This window comes from Nomascus leucogenys, chromosome 5, assembly GCF_006542625.1.
Source record: "Nomascus leucogenys isolate Asia chromosome 5, Asia_NLE_v1, whole genome shotgun sequence".
Classification (NCBI taxonomy): domain Eukaryota; kingdom Metazoa; phylum Chordata; class Mammalia; order Primates; family Hylobatidae; genus Nomascus; species Nomascus leucogenys.
In genome coordinates, this window is record NC_044385.1 from 48,605,112 (window position 1) to 48,625,151 (window position 20,040).

The following is a 20,040-nucleotide window of genomic DNA, read 5'->3' on the forward strand; positions in this document are numbered from 1 at the left end:
GCCGGGGCCGGGCGCAATAGCTCACACCTGTAATCCCAGCACTTTGGGAGGATCACAAGGTCAGGAGATTGAGACCATCCTGGCTAACAAGGTGAAACCCCATCTCTACTAAAAATACAAAACATTAGCTAGGCGTGGTAGCGGGCGCCTATAGTCCCAGGTTCTCGGGAGGCTGAGGCAGGAGAATGGCATAAACCCGGGAGGCGGAGCTTGCAGTGAGCTGAGATTGAGCCACTGTACTCCAGCCTGGCATACAGCGAGACTCTGTCTCAAAAAAAAAAAAAAAAAAAAATGGGGGCCGGGCTTGGTGGCATGTACCTGTAGGCTCAGTTACTTGAGAGGCTGAGGCAACAAGGATTCCTTCGAAGCCAGGAGTTAAGAGGCCACAGCATACTATTACAGCATCTGTGAACGGCCACTGCACTCGAGCCTGGGCAACACAGCGAGACCCCATCTCTTTTTTTGTTTTTGAAATAGAGTTTCACTCTTGTTGCCCAGGCTGGAGTGTAATGGCGTGATCTCGGCTCACCGCAACCTCCGCCTCCCAGGTTCAAGCGATTCTCCTGCCTCAGCCTTCCAAGTAGCTGGGATTACAGGCATGCGCCACCACCCCGGCTAATTTTGTATTTTAAGAAGAGACAGGGTTTCTCCATGTTGGTCAGGCTAGTCTTGAACTCCCGACCTCAGGTGATCCACCCACCTCAGCCTCCCAAAGTGCTGGGATTACCGGGGTGAGCCACTGCACCTGGCCGACCCCATCTCTTAAAAAAGAGAAGTTAAAATATTTTTGGGAAATTCAGAAATCTTTGGAAATTAAATGATTCTTAAATAACTAATGGGTCAAAGAAGAAACCTAAAAGAAAATAAAAAATACGTTGAGACAAATGAAAATGAAGACATAACATACCAAAATTTAAGGATGTTTAGAGAGAAAGATACAGCTACAATTGTCTATATAAGAAAGAACAAAAGATCTTAAATCAACAACTTAACTTTGCAGTTATAAGTAACCCAATAACAGCCGAAACAATCCTGAAAAAGAAAAACAAAGTAGGAAGATTCACACTATCCCATTTCAAAACTTACTATATAAAACAAGTAATCAAGACAGTGTGGTACTGACACAAGAATAGACATATAGATCAATGGGATAGAATTGAGAATCCAGAAATAAAACCATGTGCTAATTTTCAACAGAAGGGCCAAGACCATCTAATGGAGAAAGAAGTATTTTCAACAAGCAGTGTGGAGATAAATGTGATAACTACACACAAAATAATGAATTTGAATCCTTAAGTCATACCCTATATAAAAATTAACTCAAAATGGCCAAAGACCTAAATATAAAGGTTAAAATTACAAAATTCTTACAAGAAAACACAGGGGTAAATCTTCATAGCCTCATATTTGGGAAAGGATCCTTAGAAATGACTCCAAAAGCACGAGTAACAAGAAAAAAGAGAATTTAGACTTAATCAAAATTTAAAACGTTTGCGCTTCAAAGGATACCACCAAGAAAGTGAAAAGACACAAGGGGCTTATATCAAGGATATATAAAGAATTCTTACAACTCGATAAAAAGACAAAAAACAATTCAAAAGTGGGCAAAGGATCTAAAGAGCCATTTCTCCAAGGAACATACACAAATGGCCAATAAGCATGTTCAAAGACACTTGACATCATTAGTAATTAGGGAAATGCAAATCATAACCACGAGGAGATACTACTTCACATCCATTAGGATGGCTATAATCAAAAAGTCAAAATAAGAAGTACTGGTAAGGATGTGGAGCGATGAGAATCCTCATATACCACAAGTGGGAGTGTAAAATAGTGCAGCCACTATGGAAAAAACTGTGGCAATTTCTCAAGTGACTAAGCCCAGAATTACCTTATAACCGAGTAGTTCCACTCCTACATATACCCAAGAGAAATGAAAACATATGTCCACACAAAAACTTGTATACAAATGTTCATAGCAGCATTATTCATAACCAAACAGTAGAAAGAACCAAAATGTCTATCAAGTGAGGAATGGATAAATAAAACATGGTATAACCATACAATAGAATATTATTCAGCCATAAAAAGGAATGAACACATGCTACAACAAGAATAAATCCTGGAAAACATTATGCAAAGTGAATGAAAGAAGCCTATTACGAAAGACCACATATTATAATATTCCATTCACATGAAATGTCCAGAATAGGGAAATCTAGAGATGGAAAGTAAATCAATGGTTACTCAGAGAATCCCTAAAGGAACAGGGGGTGATAGTTAAAGGGCATGGGATTTCTTTTTAAGATGATAAAACTATTCTAAAATTGACTGTGGTAGCTGCACGTGTCTGTGAATATACTAAAAGCCATGGAATTGTATACTTTAAATGGGGAATTACATAGTATATTAATTACATCTCAATAGAGCTGTTTTAAAAATTTAGTCCAGTTCTGGTCTCTAAAATACTTTCAAATCGAATACCCAAAACATTGCTGAGAGACAGTAAAAGTTTAAAGATCAATTGCAGCAATGCCACTGACCAATAATCACATAAACTTCATTCCACCACCAGTGTGTATACAACACATACATAGAATCCACTAGTTTTGTCTTTATGTTTCCTATAACTTATAATACTAAATTAGATTAATAAAAATTTTCAAGGAACATGTAAATGAAATACTAAAACCAACACATAAAATGAAAAAGAGGTAGTATTAATAGCTTATTAAGATGGCCACAGAGGGTTGGTTTTAAGAACAGTTCACCAAATTTTTAATACAATACAGTAACATAATTTGTAGTTTTCCCCTGTAATGTGGTTTTGCTTGTACTGTTTCAAATGCATCTTCCCAGAAAATCTGGTCTCTATTCATTTCTCTCAAGATTTCAAATACCAAGTAGAACACTGAAATCTTAATATACATACTCATTATCATAAAGCCTTCCTCTTCTTGCCCATCTTCATTAAATCAGTGATAAACTAAACTTCTGAGGTGATAACCAAGTTATTTCAAGTTGTTCACTGTTAATCCTCTACATTTAAGGATAAATAATTTGAAGTAGCAGAAATCATTTTTAACAAATAATTTTATAACTATAATTTTCCTTAGAGGAAAACATCCCTAATTACTGCTGCTAACATACTTGAAATCTAAAGTAAGATCTCATATAGGATTCATGCTACAAATTATAGAACAAGCACTGTATCATAGCAACCCAGCAATACCACTACAGTGACACGCTGAGGATGCAATCCAAGATTCTAATTTAAGAAACTGGCACAGAATATAGGACATGTAGCTTTTTTTGGCAATACCCCTAGAACAATAATAACTAAAAATCTAAAATCAGCTTTTATTTGAAACTTCAGAGAGCAGGCTATTATAAACTAACAATAGAAACGTTTATTAACAAATGATTCACAGCACTGTGACTAAATATGACTTATTAAGGTTCTGTGATTTCATTAAAATTGAAAATGGTGGGAAAAAACTGTAGACATCATATTTCAGGAAATTAGAACATATATGCACTACCAGTTTGATAATGTTCTAATATATAAATGTATGTATTTTAAGAAAACCCCTAAAATACTAACTAAAACTTTTAAGAACTTAAATATTTCCATGTTTTAATCAATTACCATTCAAATGTAAGTATATCCGCAACTACTGCTATTTTTTATTTCAAAAAATTAACTGGGCTGGGCATGGTGGATCACACCTGTAATCCCAGCACTTTGGGGGGCCAAGGTGGGCAGATCACTTGAGGCCAGGAGTTCGAGACCAGACTGGCCCACATGGCGAAACCCCATCTCTACTAAAAATACAAAAATTAGCCAGGTGTGGTGGCTCGCAGCTGTAATCCCAGCTACTCAGAAGACTGAGGTAGGAGAACTGCTTGAACCAGGAGGCAGAAGTTGCAGTGAGGAGATTGCACCACTGCACTCTAGGCTGGGTGACAGGGCAAGACCCTGTCTCAAACAAACAAACAAAAACAAGGTGTTCAAGTCTCTAGAGCAGGACCTAAGCTCTACAGACATCCCACTTCCTTCTACCATCAGCATAAATGGGCTTTGGGATGGTGGTGGTGAGGAAATCCAAGAACCCTGGAAATTATATAAAATATTATATATATATTTTAAAACGGCACATTCTTTAAATTGGATTTTCCAAGAGATTCACATATAATTTCCATGAAATTAAATACTAGTACTCTTAGAAATTATTTCCTTTCCATTAAACGTTAAGAAACTTATAACCAAGGTTTCAAATGAGTTGGTTCAGTATTTCCAGAAATAAAAACTTTATTCACAAACAATTCTAAATTGATTCTAATATTTTTTCCATTCAGAAATTTGCTATTTGTAATATTCTATTAACAGAAAATAATAGGCTATCGAACAGCATATACAGTGTGATCCCACTCATGGGAAAATATGGGAAGATGCTCAAAAATTTAAGAGAGATTTCCTCTGGGTGGGAATTTTTACTTTCTACCATTGTTAAGATTCTCCTTTGAGTTGTTTTAACAGTGAGTCTATAAGTTTTTACAAAAATAATAAATAAGTAATAAAATGGGGTAGTTTAAAATATGACACTTCCCATTACATATTCTTTAAATGAGTTTATTTTAGAAAACCATGAAAACTGAGATTCGCTTATGACTCACAGCAAGTATTGTATTATAACCTAAAATAGTCATTCCTGTTCTATAGAAGTTACTTCTCTAGATCTTAAAAAAATTAGTTCTTAAAAATATAGAGTATCCAGGTGATCCAAATTAAAAACAGATTATCAAAACAGATGAAGTACCAAAACCAGTGACTAGATATACGGCAGCTAGGTGAAGCCTGAGTTATTTTTAGCTTTCCTATATGAATAATCAAAATTTTTTATGGGCCAGGTACGGTGGCTCACACCTGGTAATCCCTGCACTTTAGGAGGCAGAGGCAGGCAGATCACTTGAGGTCAGGGGTTCGAGACCAGCGGTTCAAGACCAGCATGGCCAACATGGCAAAACCCCGTATCTACTAAAAATACAAAAATTAGCCAGTTGTGGTGGCGGGAGCCTGTAATCCCAGCTACTCGGGAGGCTGAGACAGAAGAACTGCTTGAACCCAGGATGTGGAGGTTGCAGGGAGCAGAGATCATACCACTGCACTCCAGCCTGGGGGACAGAGCGAGACCCTGTCTCAAAAAACAAACAAACAAAAAAGTCTTACGAAGGCAGTATGACTGTGGGAAATAAATGCATCTTAAAAGCGCTTCATTGTCATATTTGCTAATTTATGTTCACTCTGGATTCAAAATTAGGTTGGTTCATTCACTGGAAGCACAAAAGTATGTGGAAAACTATTTGAGGAGATGACATCTAACTCTCATTTCAGCTTGTCTGGAAGTTTTAGTGGAAGAATAAAATCAGTCAAGTGGTCGATTAATCCAATTGACTTTTATATCCAAGTCTCTGTTATCTTGACCTAACTTTTTTCCTCTTTCAAATTGAGAAGAAATGATCAGAAAGATAGTACTATGCTAATGTGGAAGAGTATTTTAAAAAGTTTTCAAAAACTTTGTGTAAAAGGGGACCAGAATATACCCAACATTTCCAAAAGAAGCAAAAACAAGTAGATTCTAATCAGTTCTTGATAATCTACAATTTCTTCAAGCTAATTACAGATCATTATAACTTTGAGTGGTGACTCCAAAATCTAACTGTGACACAAATGTGCTGAATGATTAACAATTCACTTCATCTTGTTTCTCAGTACTCATTCCTAAAACAAATGCTCTCATATTTTTTTGAGAAAAACTTTAGGTTACCTAAAAGGGAGAGGACAGTGCTTCAAAGATCAATGAAGCATTTTTGTATCAGAAGAATTTAAGAAACAAAGATACCTTGCTTTAACGGGTCTTAGAAAAATCTGCGTTCAATACTGGCTTACTTGCCCAGCACCTACAGTCTAAAGACTATACTATAGTCTAAAGGTCTAACGACTATAGGCTATAGGCTTAGTCTTAGTCTTTAGTTAGACTAAAGACAATAGTCTAAAGACTTACTCATTCAGCTTTTACAATTTCCACTCACTTTTCACCTTATGCAAATCTTATTCCAAGTTATCAAAAAGAAATGTATTGGCTGGGCATGGTGGCTCACGACTGTAATCCCAGCATTTTGGGAGGCCGGAGCGGGTGGATCATGAGGTCAGGGGTTTAAGACCAGGCTGGCCAACATAGTGAAACCCTGTCTCTACTAAAAACACACACACAAAAAATTAGCCAGGCGGGGTGGCAGCTACTCGGGAGGCTGAGGCAGGAGAATCACTTGAACCCAGGAGGCAGAGGTTGCAGTGAGCAGATTGTGCCATTACACCCCAGCCTGGGCGACAGAGTGAGACTCGGTCTCAAAAAAAAAAAAAACAAAAAAGAGAAGGAAAGAAAAAGAAACGTATTTCTCTTGATAAGGTTCTCAATTATAAATATTTCTCTGTTGCACTGTAAGGAAATAAGGTACTCAACTTTGCTTCAGTCCAGGCAACAAACACCTTCCATTTAATAGAGGAATCAGCAACCAACTGGGAAGAGCAAGTCATACATGACCGGCACAAGAATGTAACCTACCTAGGTTTTGGTTTTTTCATCTATAAAATGCTAACCAGTTTAGTGTTGCAGGTAAACATTACTCAGTTATAAATCATCCTAAAATTGTAAATTATTGTATGATATAAAATGATGTTTTTCTTTCAATCGATTTAATAGCTTTTGCTTCTTTCTTTCATTCAATAAATATAAAACAGCACTGACTATCTAAATCCTGTGTAGGAAGATACGGCTCTTGGGTCTCAAAGCACTTATAGTCTAAAGACAAAAAGCAGGCACTTTAACCTTATTCAGGCAACTTGTCCCAGCATATTTCATGCTCTCCTTCATGCACATAACAACGACATCTTATCATGCAGTGTACACAGAAGATGTTCTATACAGTAGGGAATAATCCCAATTTGGCCAGGAGACTAAGTGGCCAGCAACCCAAACTATCAATGTCTTCTTATAAGCAAATCTGAAAGTCTTGGCAGGCCATTAAAGGTTAATATAAAGAATATAGTTAATGTTTAGAAGTCATAGAAATTACCAAATGGGCACTCTTTGATTCACATATGCAGTGGTCTATTTGATATTTATAACTGGGTTTCTAAATGGCATCTCAAATTTAAAATTTCCAAAATACAACTCTGGATTTTCCCTCTATACCTGATTCCCCCTCCAGTGTACTCCCTTCTCGGTGGTGGGACATATTCCTATCCAGCCAGGTGTCCAAGCTAAAGCACGTGAGAGTCATCCTTGACTTCTACACCTCTGCCTTTCCATCTCCTCCCAAACAATTCATTAACAAGGTCCTATCTAAGATATATCTCAAATGCATCTTTTTCTCTCCATCTTGGGCTACTACCCTAGCCCAAGTCACATAATGTCTTACCTGGCTTATTAATCTCCTAACTTGTCCTCCTAAAAATCTTGTTCTGCTACGATGCATTCTCTACCCAGTAGCTATGGTAATTTTTAACTGCCAAACTTTCTGAAAGAGTTGTCCATACTTACTCATTCAGCTTTTACAATTTCCACTCACTATCCACCTTACACAAATCTCATTTCAAGTTATCAGTCCTCCAAACGCCTCTCAAGTCACCAATGTTGCCTAAAGACTAACCCATGGAAACTTTTCAGTTCTTACTTGACTTGTCCACAGTTATCCACTGTTACTACTTTCCCCACCCATTCCCCAGTTTTTAAAGACTCTCCTCCCGACAGCCTTGTCTCCACTCTCTCCTGTCTTCTTTGGCCTCCACTCCAGCTGTCTCTCTTGGCTCTTGGTTGTACGTTTTTCCCTTACCCATTATCTCAATGTTGGTATTCCTTGGCATCTTCTCATTCTATCCATTTTCAGTGGGCAGTTGCTTCTACTTCCATTGCTTCAAATGCCACATGTAAGCCAAAGACTCTCAAATTATCTCTAGCACATTGCTCCATATCCAAATAATCCACCTTCCTACTAGGCAGCTTCACTTCAATTTCCCATGGACACTTCGACCTGTCCAACAAAGAACCATTATCTTCTCCTCCCAAATCTAATGTCTCCCTTTTTCCCTTTCAATAAACTGCTATCATACATCCAGCTGCCCAAGTTAGAAATGTATCATCTTTGATTGTTCCCTCTCACCAGATTTTGCCTATGATACCACCCCATCCTCACTTGGACAAGCACCTTTATCTCTTGTCTGGATTACTGTGTCAGTATCCTCACTAGTGTTACTCACTCTCATTTCCCAATACACTCTTCATGTTACTGTCAGGTATGAATGCAATAAATTGCCTACATCCATTCTTTAACATAGCAACAAGACTATGCACTAGACCCTCAATGCTGTTCCACTTCTCTAGTGATATAGAATATACCACATAGAGATATAGAATGTAACCTATATTCTAGATCACAGCTATGTAAACTGCTGGTAATTCCCAAAATATGCTATGCTCAATTACCTTTGGGTCTCCATATATTGTCTTTTGGGTGGACCTCTTAGCCCATCTATCTTGGCCTAACACCTGGCCTTTTAGATAGCAGTTTACCTGTCACTTTCTTCAGGAAACTTTCCCTGATCGCTCCCCTCCCGTACCAAAACGGGATTGAGTCCTTCACATACTCCCTTAACATTTTAGAGCTTATTCTTATCATGACACTTAACACATTAATTGAAACTGCCTGCTTACAACAAGTCTGTATTCACCACCAACTATAAACTCCTAAAGACATTAAATTTAAAAGAAAAAGCATTCATCATTGCATTCACTTTACCAAGTTTTAATCTCTGCAGTGGTTCACCAAAATTTTATGCACTATGGAAAACCAAAGAAAGGAAAAGATTTCAGTACTAGATTTTTGAAAATATACAAGTATGTGTCTAATGTCACAGCAAACAAAATATTTTGCCACTGACCAATTTAAAGAGAATGGTAGGGCAAGTTTTTGTTGTTGTTGTTGTTGCTTGTTTTAATAAAATTAGAAACACATTCCTACAGAAGTTATGTCTTATTTTATTTTTAACTTCAATAGATATTTTTCTTTAGAAAAGCCTGTTGAAAAGTTGTTTTAAAAATCTACCCAGTTTTGCTAATTAAAATTCAGGAGTTATAACAAAAACTGTCTCACCTTTTTCCCTTTTATCAATTTAGAGGCAGGGGATTAACAATGAGTTCAAATAACCATTGACTTATGGTAATAGCTATAATTATGGAATATCCTTGATACAATGTGAAACGAAGACAAAACCAATTAGACAAAATATACAATTTTTTAAAATCTGCGTTCTGCTGAAAAATAATACAATTTTAGATTTGATACTACTGAACTGCAAGTTCTAAGACATTTAAAAATTCTTGTTTCAGGTATTCAACCTCTTTTAGCTATTATCTAAACGGTTTATTCATTAACTAAGCAAAACCTGGGAGAATAAGGATTTTAAAACACTGTACTCTCCTCCCTACCTTAAAGAAAACTTCTCTGATGAAATGGCAAGACATTTATTAGAATAACAAGAGTGAAATCAATTCCCAACGGAGGCTAAACCAGAATGACTTCTGAGATCCCATTCAGCACTGGAAAGCTCAACTAGATACAACATCAGAGTAAGGTTATAGTAGCTGCAATTAGCATCACCATTCCAGTAGGAGGAGTGTGTTTCCAAGAAATCCCTTGTCTTCAGTATCCAAGTTAGACTACCCCCACCAAAAAAATAAAAATAAATAAATTCCAGTATGTTTCTTGAGCAAACCCAATCAAAATTACAGGATTTCTAAAATTCTTCATTACTCACTTAAAAGGCCCACATAAATAAAATCCTTCAGGTAACAGTTCAAAAAGACATATCAAAACTAGTCTTGAAACTGCTTATTAGTCAACATCCTGCTCAGAGAAGTAGAGTTTATTTTGCATAATCCCAGTCTGTCATATAAAACTCTTTCAGCAAAGCATTTAGATTCCTTGTTACATAATAATACACTAAAAGTAATTATATATTTCAAATCTGTTCCTTTTACCTCCCTTCAAGGACATCCTTATAAAGATTGCATCTCAAACTTAGAAATTACTGCAAACAAATTGTTTCAGTTATTTTATACACACATGTCCACGTCTAGAAGTCAACCCAGTATTACTTTTCCTCACAAATCTTATACAGTAACTTTCATAGCAACAAATCCATCAATAATGTTACATGTCACTCATACTGATCATTGGCAAAATACAAATAATCTTTTGTTTTAAACCTACATTTATATTTACTGCCAAGATATTAAGGACCCAAAATTCATTTACTTTAAATCACGCTTGTCCAATCCACCTTATTTTGTTGTTGTTCTGTTTCGTTTTGTTTTGGGCTTTTAGCATCCTGAAGCCATCGTTTTTAGTTTCTGTCTCTAGTGATAAGCAGAAAAGGATGAGGAAGGGGCTTTACTGGCACAACCAAAAACAGAAACTAAGAACCCATGACTGTATTCTCTCCCTTGGATTCCCCTGTTTTAAATAATCCTGAACCAGTTTTACGCATAAATATATTAAAACCAAAAAACTGGGTGAGGCAGTGATTCACATCTGTAATCCAAGCTTTTGGGAAGCCAAAAACAGAGGATCACATGAGGCCAGGAGTTCAAGACCAGCCAGGACAACATAGTGAGAACTTGTCTGTACAAGAATAAAAATAAAAAACTTAGCTGGGTGTGGCAGCACACACCTGTAGTCTAGTAGCTACTTGGGAGAATTGCCTGAGCCCAATAGTTTGAGGCTGCAGTGAGTTACAATTGTGCCACTACACTCCAGCCTGGGTGACAGAGCAAGACCCTGTCTCAAAAAAAAATACGGAAAACCAAAAAACAAAACAGAGAAGAATCAACATCTGGTAGATAGCACCAAACATCACTAAAAGCAGCACAATCTAAAGGGGAAGGGGTGACTAGAAGACAACCAACAGATAATTTCTTCATTAAAACAGTGATTCTGTCTCTATGACCACATTATGCACAAAATACTGTATTTGGTACCATAACAGGATTTGAAAAAACAGATAATGACTTCTGCTTTCACAGAAAAATTCACCATCTCATTCTGGAGAGACAGCATCACAAAATAACAACTGAATACCCACCCAAACAACAAATCAACTAACACAAGTATTATTCAAACCAGTTACCAGAAAAGACAAAGACAAAATAGGAATATAGAATACAAGCAGCCCTGAGTTCTCACTGCCCTACCTTCGATAAAAAGCTGTGGTCAAGATTAAGTTAGATGATAGACACGAAAACACTCTGGAGAAAAATATTTCTTAATGTGAAATAAAAATAAGGCATGACCAAAAACGCAGTAAAGTTCAAGAACAGTTCCTTTGTTCAATATCTTGTATTTAACATATACAATGGTAGTATCAGGCCTAGATCTTCAAGAAACAGAACAGTGTTGTGAGCATATAGAGGAAACTAGTTTTACATCCCAAAGTGGTTGAAATCATTACTTATTATCCTGAATGATGGGATTAAAATTAGGCAAACCTCTATCATATGTTCTCGATTTTACTTGCCAGCTCCAAAAATCACAGAGAAAAGAAAACTGACCACCTTACATCAAATAATAGTTGGGCTTTAATTATGGTAATGACAACAAACCAACAGAACCATCCCATCATACCTAAACTCCAGAATCTAATGGCACTATCTCCCCTTCAGGAAAGTAGCTGATAAGCCATAGGGGGCAGCAAAGTTAAGAGAGTGAAATGTAAATAGCAGGAGGTGAAGCCAGGGCAGGAAATGTTAATAGGCTGGGTAATGAACCATGAGTATCAGACAGAAAAGGACAAAGTCTCAATTAATGAATTAAATCAATAGACAATGCTAACCCGGTGATTCTCAATCCTGGCTGCGCGTTAGAATCACCCTGGGAGCTTTTAAAAATACTGTTAAGTGGATTTTACCTTAGGCCAATTAATTTACAATCCCTTAGGGATGTGCCCAGGTATTTTTTGTTTTGTTTTGTTTTAAACTCTCCAGGTATAGGCCGGGTGCAGTGGCTCACGCCTGTAATCCCAGCACTTTGGGAGGCCAAGGCAGGCAGAACACCTGGGGTCAGGAGTTCAAAACCAGCCTGACCAGCCATGGCAAAACCCCTATCTCTATTAAAAATACAAAAATTAGCTTGGCATGGTGGTGCGTGCAAGAGAATCGCTTGAACCTGGGAGGCAGAGGTGGCAGTGAGCCGAGAGATCGTGCCACTGCACTCCAGCCTGGGGACACAGCGAGACTCAGTATGAAAAAAAAATAAAAAAATAAAATAAATAACCTCTCCAAGTATAGCCAGGATTGGGAACCACAGTGCTAAACACATAAACTAGTCTTTATTCCCAGCTTTTTACAAAAAAGCTAACTTTTAAAAATGAAGCACAAAAATCTAAATGTGTTATTTCTGTTAGTAAACCTGTCTTTGAAATCCAAGGCAGCAATAACTCCCTAAAGACTAATTCATCTTTGTTACTTTATCAAGAGAAAAATGTTATTCTTGCAGGTGAAAATGGCTAAACTGAAGTTGAAAGGAATGAGTCATCACTGATGCAGGAAGACAATTTAAATCTGTTTACATGACAGTAACATATTACAATGGTTGCATTATTTTACCAAATACATTTTATTGGATTAGCACTTTATTCAATTAGACATTTCATAAAATAATCCAAAATTAACAATCAGATAAGGTAATAAAATGGAGGGAATGAAGAGATGATCCTAAACAGGAATTCTAAAGATGTTAAAATAGGTTTAAATAGAAAAGTTTTTCCTTTATGTGAGGACTAGCAGTGAACATTTTAGCAATTTCTCTTAAGAATATCCTAAAAATGTTTTAAATTTTTTAAAAATAAATCTTCCAGAAGAGATATCTCAGAAAATAGTCCTAAAATGACTAAAATGTTATTTCCCTTTGTAAACAATTTTCTTAACATCTTCAGATGAATTTGAACTCTCCTCTAGTGCCATCCCAATTGTGTTTAGGTGGAATGACAGTAACTTTGAGAAGATCTATAAACCTTAAAAGTTGAGTGAGTAGTACGGTTTTCTCTCCACAAAAAGGTTTAGTTACAGAACTTAAGATAATGTCAGTGTTCTTGTTCCACAATTACCTTAGATCACCTACTCTAGAAAACACACACATTTTTCCCCCTAAAGGTAAGGAAGCACTGCAATCAACACCACTATTACTGGCCTCAATACCTCTAGTGGGACACAGTTGCTAAGAATGGACCAACAAAGAATCTGAGTGCTACTTGGGAAAGTTTCACCTCTTCTGAAGGGGATTTCAATCTCAAAGCCAGTTTCAGCCTGATCTTGCTATTTATTTCCTGGCTGTCTCCTATGAGGACTGCACATCTATACAATTCTACTGGTTAGGTTGATTTCTTCGCTTGGTAAAAAAATCTTACCACAGCTTTTAATGTTTTAAAGAGTCTGACTTAATCCTATTTCCATTTCTACACTCTTGCTGAAAGATGTTACAGCTGCACTTCACATAAATCATATCTGAAAACTGATTATAAATAAAATCACACTTTAAATACACTAGGAAAGTTTACCATTTAAGTAAGTAATCCTATTAATAATCTTTCATTTAAAAATATTTTTAATCTGGATTTTCAAATATTTAAGAGAATGGGAACTAACATTCTTTGCCTATTTTTAGGCACTTAAATTATTCCCCTTAATCCCCACAGGCCTGGGGAGATTTGTATTATCCCTATTTTACAGATAAGGAAAGCGACTTAGAAAGATTAAAAATTTACCTTTGACCCAGGACTAACCCCAGAGACCCAACTCTATCACACTGCTTCAAATTTACGTAAAACAGTCAACAGCACAAATACTGAAATCATTTGACCTAGGTCCCAGTGTCAGTTGCAACATCATCCAGATAAGTAATCACAGGCCAGAAACTATTCTTTTTAGGCCTCAACTTTCTCATCAATAAAATGGGAATATTGATCTTGCAAAAAGTTCAGGGATGACCCAATGAATAGGATGTTTGTAAAAATACACTGAGCCATGGATTATCAAACAACAGTGTTACCCTTACTTACTAGGTGTGAAAAAGCAGGAGATACACAGGGATTAAGGGTTACACATCTTTGGATTGTTTCACTTGGTATGAACAATGCTGTTTTACAATTTAAGAAAATTTTTAAGGTAAAATAATTTTAAAATGCTAAAATGTTATATAAATGTAAGGCATCAACTACTTTACCAAACCAATCCTTCCAGAATCTTAAACAAAATAGTTTAGACTGAAAAGCCTTTTAACAAGGCTTGTTTATTAAATACTTTCAATTATAAAACAATTTATTCTGAACATTTTTGCCATTAAAATCCTACAACCCACTTACTAGATGGTTTTGCACAAATACTTCTTACAGGTGAAAAGGTTGGATCATTTTGTTAATCCTATGGTTTGAGGAAAACTAGTTGGCACCTTTCCAGTTCAGATGCATGTGGTCAAAGTGTAACATAAGCAGGCTGGTATGAAACTTAAAAAATCTCGGAGTCCATGGATATCTGAATCACTCCACAGTAAGATGGTATTTCAGAGGAGGAAGAAAATTCTTTCTTTCATACACATACTAAAGGGCTTTCCACTGTTTTCCTGAAGGCCACAAATGGAAAAAACTACCACTGGCAGAAAAAACACAACACTGTGGTATCAAGTACACTGCCAAAGTTCCAATTGAAGCAATTGAATGTTGTTGTTTTTTTAAAATCACTTTCACGCATTTTGGCATCTGGAGTAAAAGAAGTTGTTCCTATTAGTTTGTAATCCAAGTAAGGGTCTTATTTCCTCAATTAAATTTGCATAAATTTATCCTGAATACATAATTTTCCTTATGATGAATACTGCATTTTCATGCAAATATCTACAATTAATGTAAAGTTCCAATTTACTTTTTTCTTTACTAGTGACCAAATACTATATGGCACCTTCAACTTGTTGAACCCTGCATCATATAACTTAGATGATTACTGACTCTATGCATATTTTTGCCAGGCTTTTAAAAGCAAAATGTGGCCAGGCGCGGTGGCTCACGCCTGTAATCCCACCACTTTGGGAGGCCGAGGTGGCCCGATCACCTGAGGTCAGGAGTTGGAGACCAGCCTGACCAACATAGTTAAACCCCATCTCTACTAAGAATACAAAATTAGCCGGCCGTGGTGACACATGCCTGTAATCCCAGCTAGCTGGGAGGCTGAGGCAGGAGAATTGTTTGAACCCGGGAGGCGGAGGTTGCAGTGAGCCGAGATCGCGCCATTGCACTCCAGCCTGGGCAACGAGAGTGAAACTCCGTCTCAAAAAAATAAAATAAAATAAATAAAACAAAAGCAAAACGTATCAAAGCTGCATCTCCTGGCTTGAAACCAACCAAATGTTTAATATTCAATTACTTTTATTAAAGTATACTATTAAGAGTACAATACTAAGAAACTAGAATATCTTACTAAAAAGCAAATTAAATAACTATGAAATAACCCCGGCACCAAATCTTCAAACTACATAGTTTGACAATTTAATGGGAGAAAAAAAATCAGTAGTATAAAAAAACTATGATATTTTAAATAAGTGTAAAATTTAAAATCTATGAATAGCAAAGACGATATTCTTTTATAGCTATGACATCATTCAAGAATTAAAGTCTTGGCAATGCCTATCATTATAGTCTACCATTTTGCTATGTAAATTTTAACAATTTTTGTACGCTAAAGAGCAATCAAATGATAAATTCGATAGCACAGACTAATATCTCAAAACCTCTTTTCAAAAGCCAGTTTGATTCTAACTGTGAGATGTCATGATTTAGAAGCACTCCGAGAGTCAGGGCAAGGTAGGGTCTCAATAGGGTTCTGGAGCTGTTGTAGGTCAACTGTGATTTGATCTGAGGTTTTCTTTAGACTCCTTGCCAAACTAAGGCTGGATTTACAGGCCCAAAGACAAATGAGAACCAGACTGGCCTTGAAGGGGATGCTGCAGCTTTTTCAAATGAATTGAAAAATCTGAACATCAGATGATATGGATTTCCGTCAGGTTGCAAATTTTATTTAAATATGTAGGAGCGTTATCATCTTGTTCCATCATTTCTATCTCATAAAAAGCAAGGACATTAGAATTATAAAATTAAACATGAGTAATACACAAAGAATAAACTAGACCACCAGGAAATAACATCGAAAATCCTCTAAACCTAGTGGGAAAAGTGAGCCAAAAAGAGTGCCAAGTTCTCCTGCAAGGCATTAGGCACGGATACCAATTTGAATTCCTGTACAAACCTACAAAGTCCCTGGAATCACTGCCTGGCAAACTAAGTTCCCATTCGACTGCAAAGCAACACTAACCTACTCCTTCATATTTCCAAATAGACCATGTGTATCGTCTCAGACAACAGAATATTTTAAATCTTTCTATTCTTTGAGCTAAAGGATACCATTTAAACCTAACGATCCAGTGAATGAGGTACTACACTGGTCAAATTTTAGGCTTTTTCTTTATAAATACATCCAAAGGCCAGCTAACTCTTAACCGTTGTTTGCATTCGGATTCCTGGTCTGATGACTCTTAGGGGCAATCAATGGGAAGTGAAGTTGAGAAGAGGGTGGGTGCAGACGGCTTTATAATTGTAAAAGTAAAAGACTAGCTAAAAGTGGCCGAACAGAGGAGCTGACACTCGGGAAAGTGAAGGTCCGGGAAGGTTCGTGCGGTTGTTAAAGCAAGACCGGGAAAGGGCAAACCTGGAAGAGTGAAGGACTCTACCTCGCGGGACGCAAGATAGGAAGTGCAGGTTAAGCAAGCGCGCAGGTGGGGAGGAGTGTTGGCCTCCCCTAGGATGGAAAGAGTTCAGGTGAGAATTAGAAGGAAAGAGCCAAGACTTCACAGAAAACCTGTTTGAATAAGGAGGAGGGGGTGAGGGGACGCCAAGGCATCGTGGGGAACTCGGCTCACACACTACCAGTCCCAGCTGAGCAGGAGAAGCCCAGCAGGAAATGGCTCTGCTGGCGCAGAGGCAAGCGTTGCCAGCCCCTGAGCTCGCTCCTGGGGCTGCGCCCTCGGAGGTTACCTTTGAGCTGGGGCAGCGGGTGCAGCTCTGCCTGGCTGCCCTGGCTGCGAAACTGCGACGAGCCCTGGGAGCGCTTCTGCCTCTGCGCCTTGCGGACCGATTTCCGGGTGAAGCCGTCCACTTTCTCCGAGGCCGAGATGGCGGCGCTGGCAGCCCCCGCCGGCGGCGACGACGACGACATCTCCGCGGCCCTGGCGCTTGGCAGCTCCGGCTGCTGCTTGCAAGGCACCGGCAGCGGCGGAGACGGCAGGAGGAGGCGGGGGAGAGGCGCGGGGTGCTCGCGCCCCTGCGCCCCGGCCCCACGGCCCTCCGGCCCCGGGACGCCGCCGAGCTTCTCCTCGCCGCCCGCCAACGCCTCACGGCCACATCTCAGCGCCGGAGGTTCCTGGTCCCCGGCGCGCGGCGAGCTCCCGGGGCTGACGGAGGGAAGGGCGGGGGCGGAGGGGGGTGAAGAAGTTGTTGACTCCGGGCGCGCAGGGCGGGTTTAAGAGAGCCCGAAGTTTAGACAACTGAGGCGAGGGCACGGGGGTGCGGGCGCCGAGCGCGCCTCTCGTCGCTTCTGCCCCGGTCGCCAGCCAGCCGGCCGGCCAGCACCTCAGCGGCCGCTGCCGGCGCAGCCCGCCCTGCCTGGAGCCTCCTCCCGGGGCGCTGCCATCGCGGGTCCCCTCGGAGCCGCTGCCCGCGGTGCCCGCTCTTCCCGGTCAGCGCCGGCCCCTCATCGCCCGGGGGGCGCTACCCCGTGGCCCCGGCCCTCTGCGTGCACACACTCGCTCCTTGCCGCGCTGGGCGGCCCGAACCCCCTCCCCCACGCGCCCGTCGGCCGCCCACGGAGAACCCCCGGCGAGCGACCGCTACAACTTGAGAAGGTGGTTGGTACAGGCGAGCGGGGAGTGTGTGCGCGTGTGCGCGCGCCAGGGCGCGCGGCCCGGGGAGGGGCCTCGCGAGGGGTGGGGAGGGAGGAGTTTGACTGACAACTTCCGCGGGGTCCCGCCCGCCTCTCGGTGCGGCGGCCGGGGAGGGGGTGGGAAAGCATGCCAGCCCTCTTAGCCAATCACACGGCTAAGCGGCAGCTACGGCGTGAGGTGCGGCCTCTTGAGGCAGAGGAGTGGGGCGGGCTGTGTGACGGGCTTCGGCCACAGCCAATCGTAAGTGAAGACGGCGAGCGGGGTGCCCCTGCGTCACAACAAATGTGGCAAATCTGTTGGGAGGGAGGGGAAGAGCCCCTCCACCAGCGGGCACTTTTGCGCTCATGCGCAACTGCTCCAGGTTGTCATTGCTCTCCTGACCGTCTGCGAGAAGACCGGGAAACTTGAGAGGGTGCGTTCAGAGAGCAAAATAGAGCGCCCCTTCCCTTCCCTCACCTCTCTCCTGGCCAATGAAGAACTGAAGCGATTGGTGGGGCGCCGGAGGGCTGGGGCGCGAAAGAGCGCCAGGTGTTACGCCACTGAAAGGGGGCGCAGCAAAGGTCGGGTGGCAAGCAGGCAGTGTGATTGACGGGCGAGGGGCCCGGGGAAGGCGAGGAGGTGAGCTCGTCCAATCGTTGCGAGGTACTGGACACCTGGGCGGGTCTTAGCGCCTTACTGGCCCCAAACCGCAAAATTGGTAGTTGCGGAATAAATTGGTAGCTCTTGGGAGGTTCGGACTTCGCAATTCCAGAGAGCTACTCTTGCATGGGGTTTGGGCAGTCTAGCATCTACTGCTTCAAAGAGTTCTGCAAGTCCACGCCCTCTAAAAAGAGCTTTCTCATTCCCAATTTATCCTGCTAATTTTCACCCCTCCTTGAGCCAAAGGCCCTCAACTACTCCAACGAGAAGAGTACAAATTCATTGGTCAGTGGTGTGTGGATATGGAGGCTTGCCATGTACTCTTACCGGAATCTCTTTCTTGGAGATTCCGTCTAGATTTTGAATTTCTTAAGGACAAGGACTGGTCATCTTAGTTTTTTGTGCAGTGCTTTCCATACGGAGGCCGTTAATAATTATTAATCTGAACAGGCAGCCTCCCTTTGCGCCAATGGACCCAAATCTGTAATCCCCTCCTTCCAGCTCCAGACCTTTTCCTTTCAACATAATAAAAGTAGTTGTAGTATATTTAAACGAAGCCACCTCATGCATATGTACAGAAGATTCCAACTTCGGTAGGAAGTTGAATTCTAGACCTAGAACCAAACATACTATCCTCAAAACATTTCCTCCTTCAGATTTGCTGGGCGGTGAAATTGTACATAATCCTCCCAGTCAAGGAGGTTCAAACCTCAGCAGCGTTTCTGACACTTTTCGCTTTCTCACATAGTCAAGCTCCACATCATGTTAAATCTACTTTCACAATTGGCCTTTCTCCCAATGCCACATCAATCTTTTAAGATCACTTTTATCTTACCTGCGTGTTTGAGGAACCACCCAATACCTGCAGAATGGAGTCCAAATTCAAGGCTCTCTGCAATCTGACTCCTGTCTTTCCAAGTGTAAATTCCTACATGTGCCCACACAAACTCTTTTTAGTTCAGGCACATCATTCCACATACTGATCCCCTAAAAGAAGTTATGCATTCTCAACACTTAGTCTTTGCTGTTCCAACATCTTGAAATAATCCACTTTTTTTTCTTTTTCTTTTTTGAGACGGAGTCTTGCCCTGTCACCCAGGCTGGAGTGCAATGGCGGCACAATCTCGGCTCACTGCAAGCTCCGTCTCCCGGGTTCAAGCGATTCTCCTGCCTCAGCCTCCCGAGTAGCTGGGATTACAGGCATCTGCCACCACGCCCGGCTAATTTTTTGTATTTTTAGTAGCGACGGGGTTTCACCACGTTGGCCAGGCTTGTCTCGAACTCCTGACCTCGTGATTCGCCCAC

At 40.3% G+C, this 20,040-nt stretch overlaps 1 protein-coding gene across 1 annotated transcript in view; it reads right to left on the minus strand.

Annotated features, from left to right (window-relative positions):
* The window catches only part of PPP2R5A (protein phosphatase 2 regulatory subunit B'alpha), a 75,690-nt gene extending 57,553 nt beyond the window's left edge, over nucleotides 1–18,137 (minus strand). The window contains exon 1 of the mRNA XM_012506803.2: nucleotides 17,192–18,137. Within this exon, the coding sequence (XP_012362257.1) occupies nucleotides 17,192–17,372 (181 nt within the window). The 5' untranslated portion in view covers nucleotides 17,373–18,137. The remainder of the gene's footprint in view (nucleotides 1–17,191) is intronic.
* Nucleotides 18,138–20,040: the final 1,903 nt, after the last annotated feature.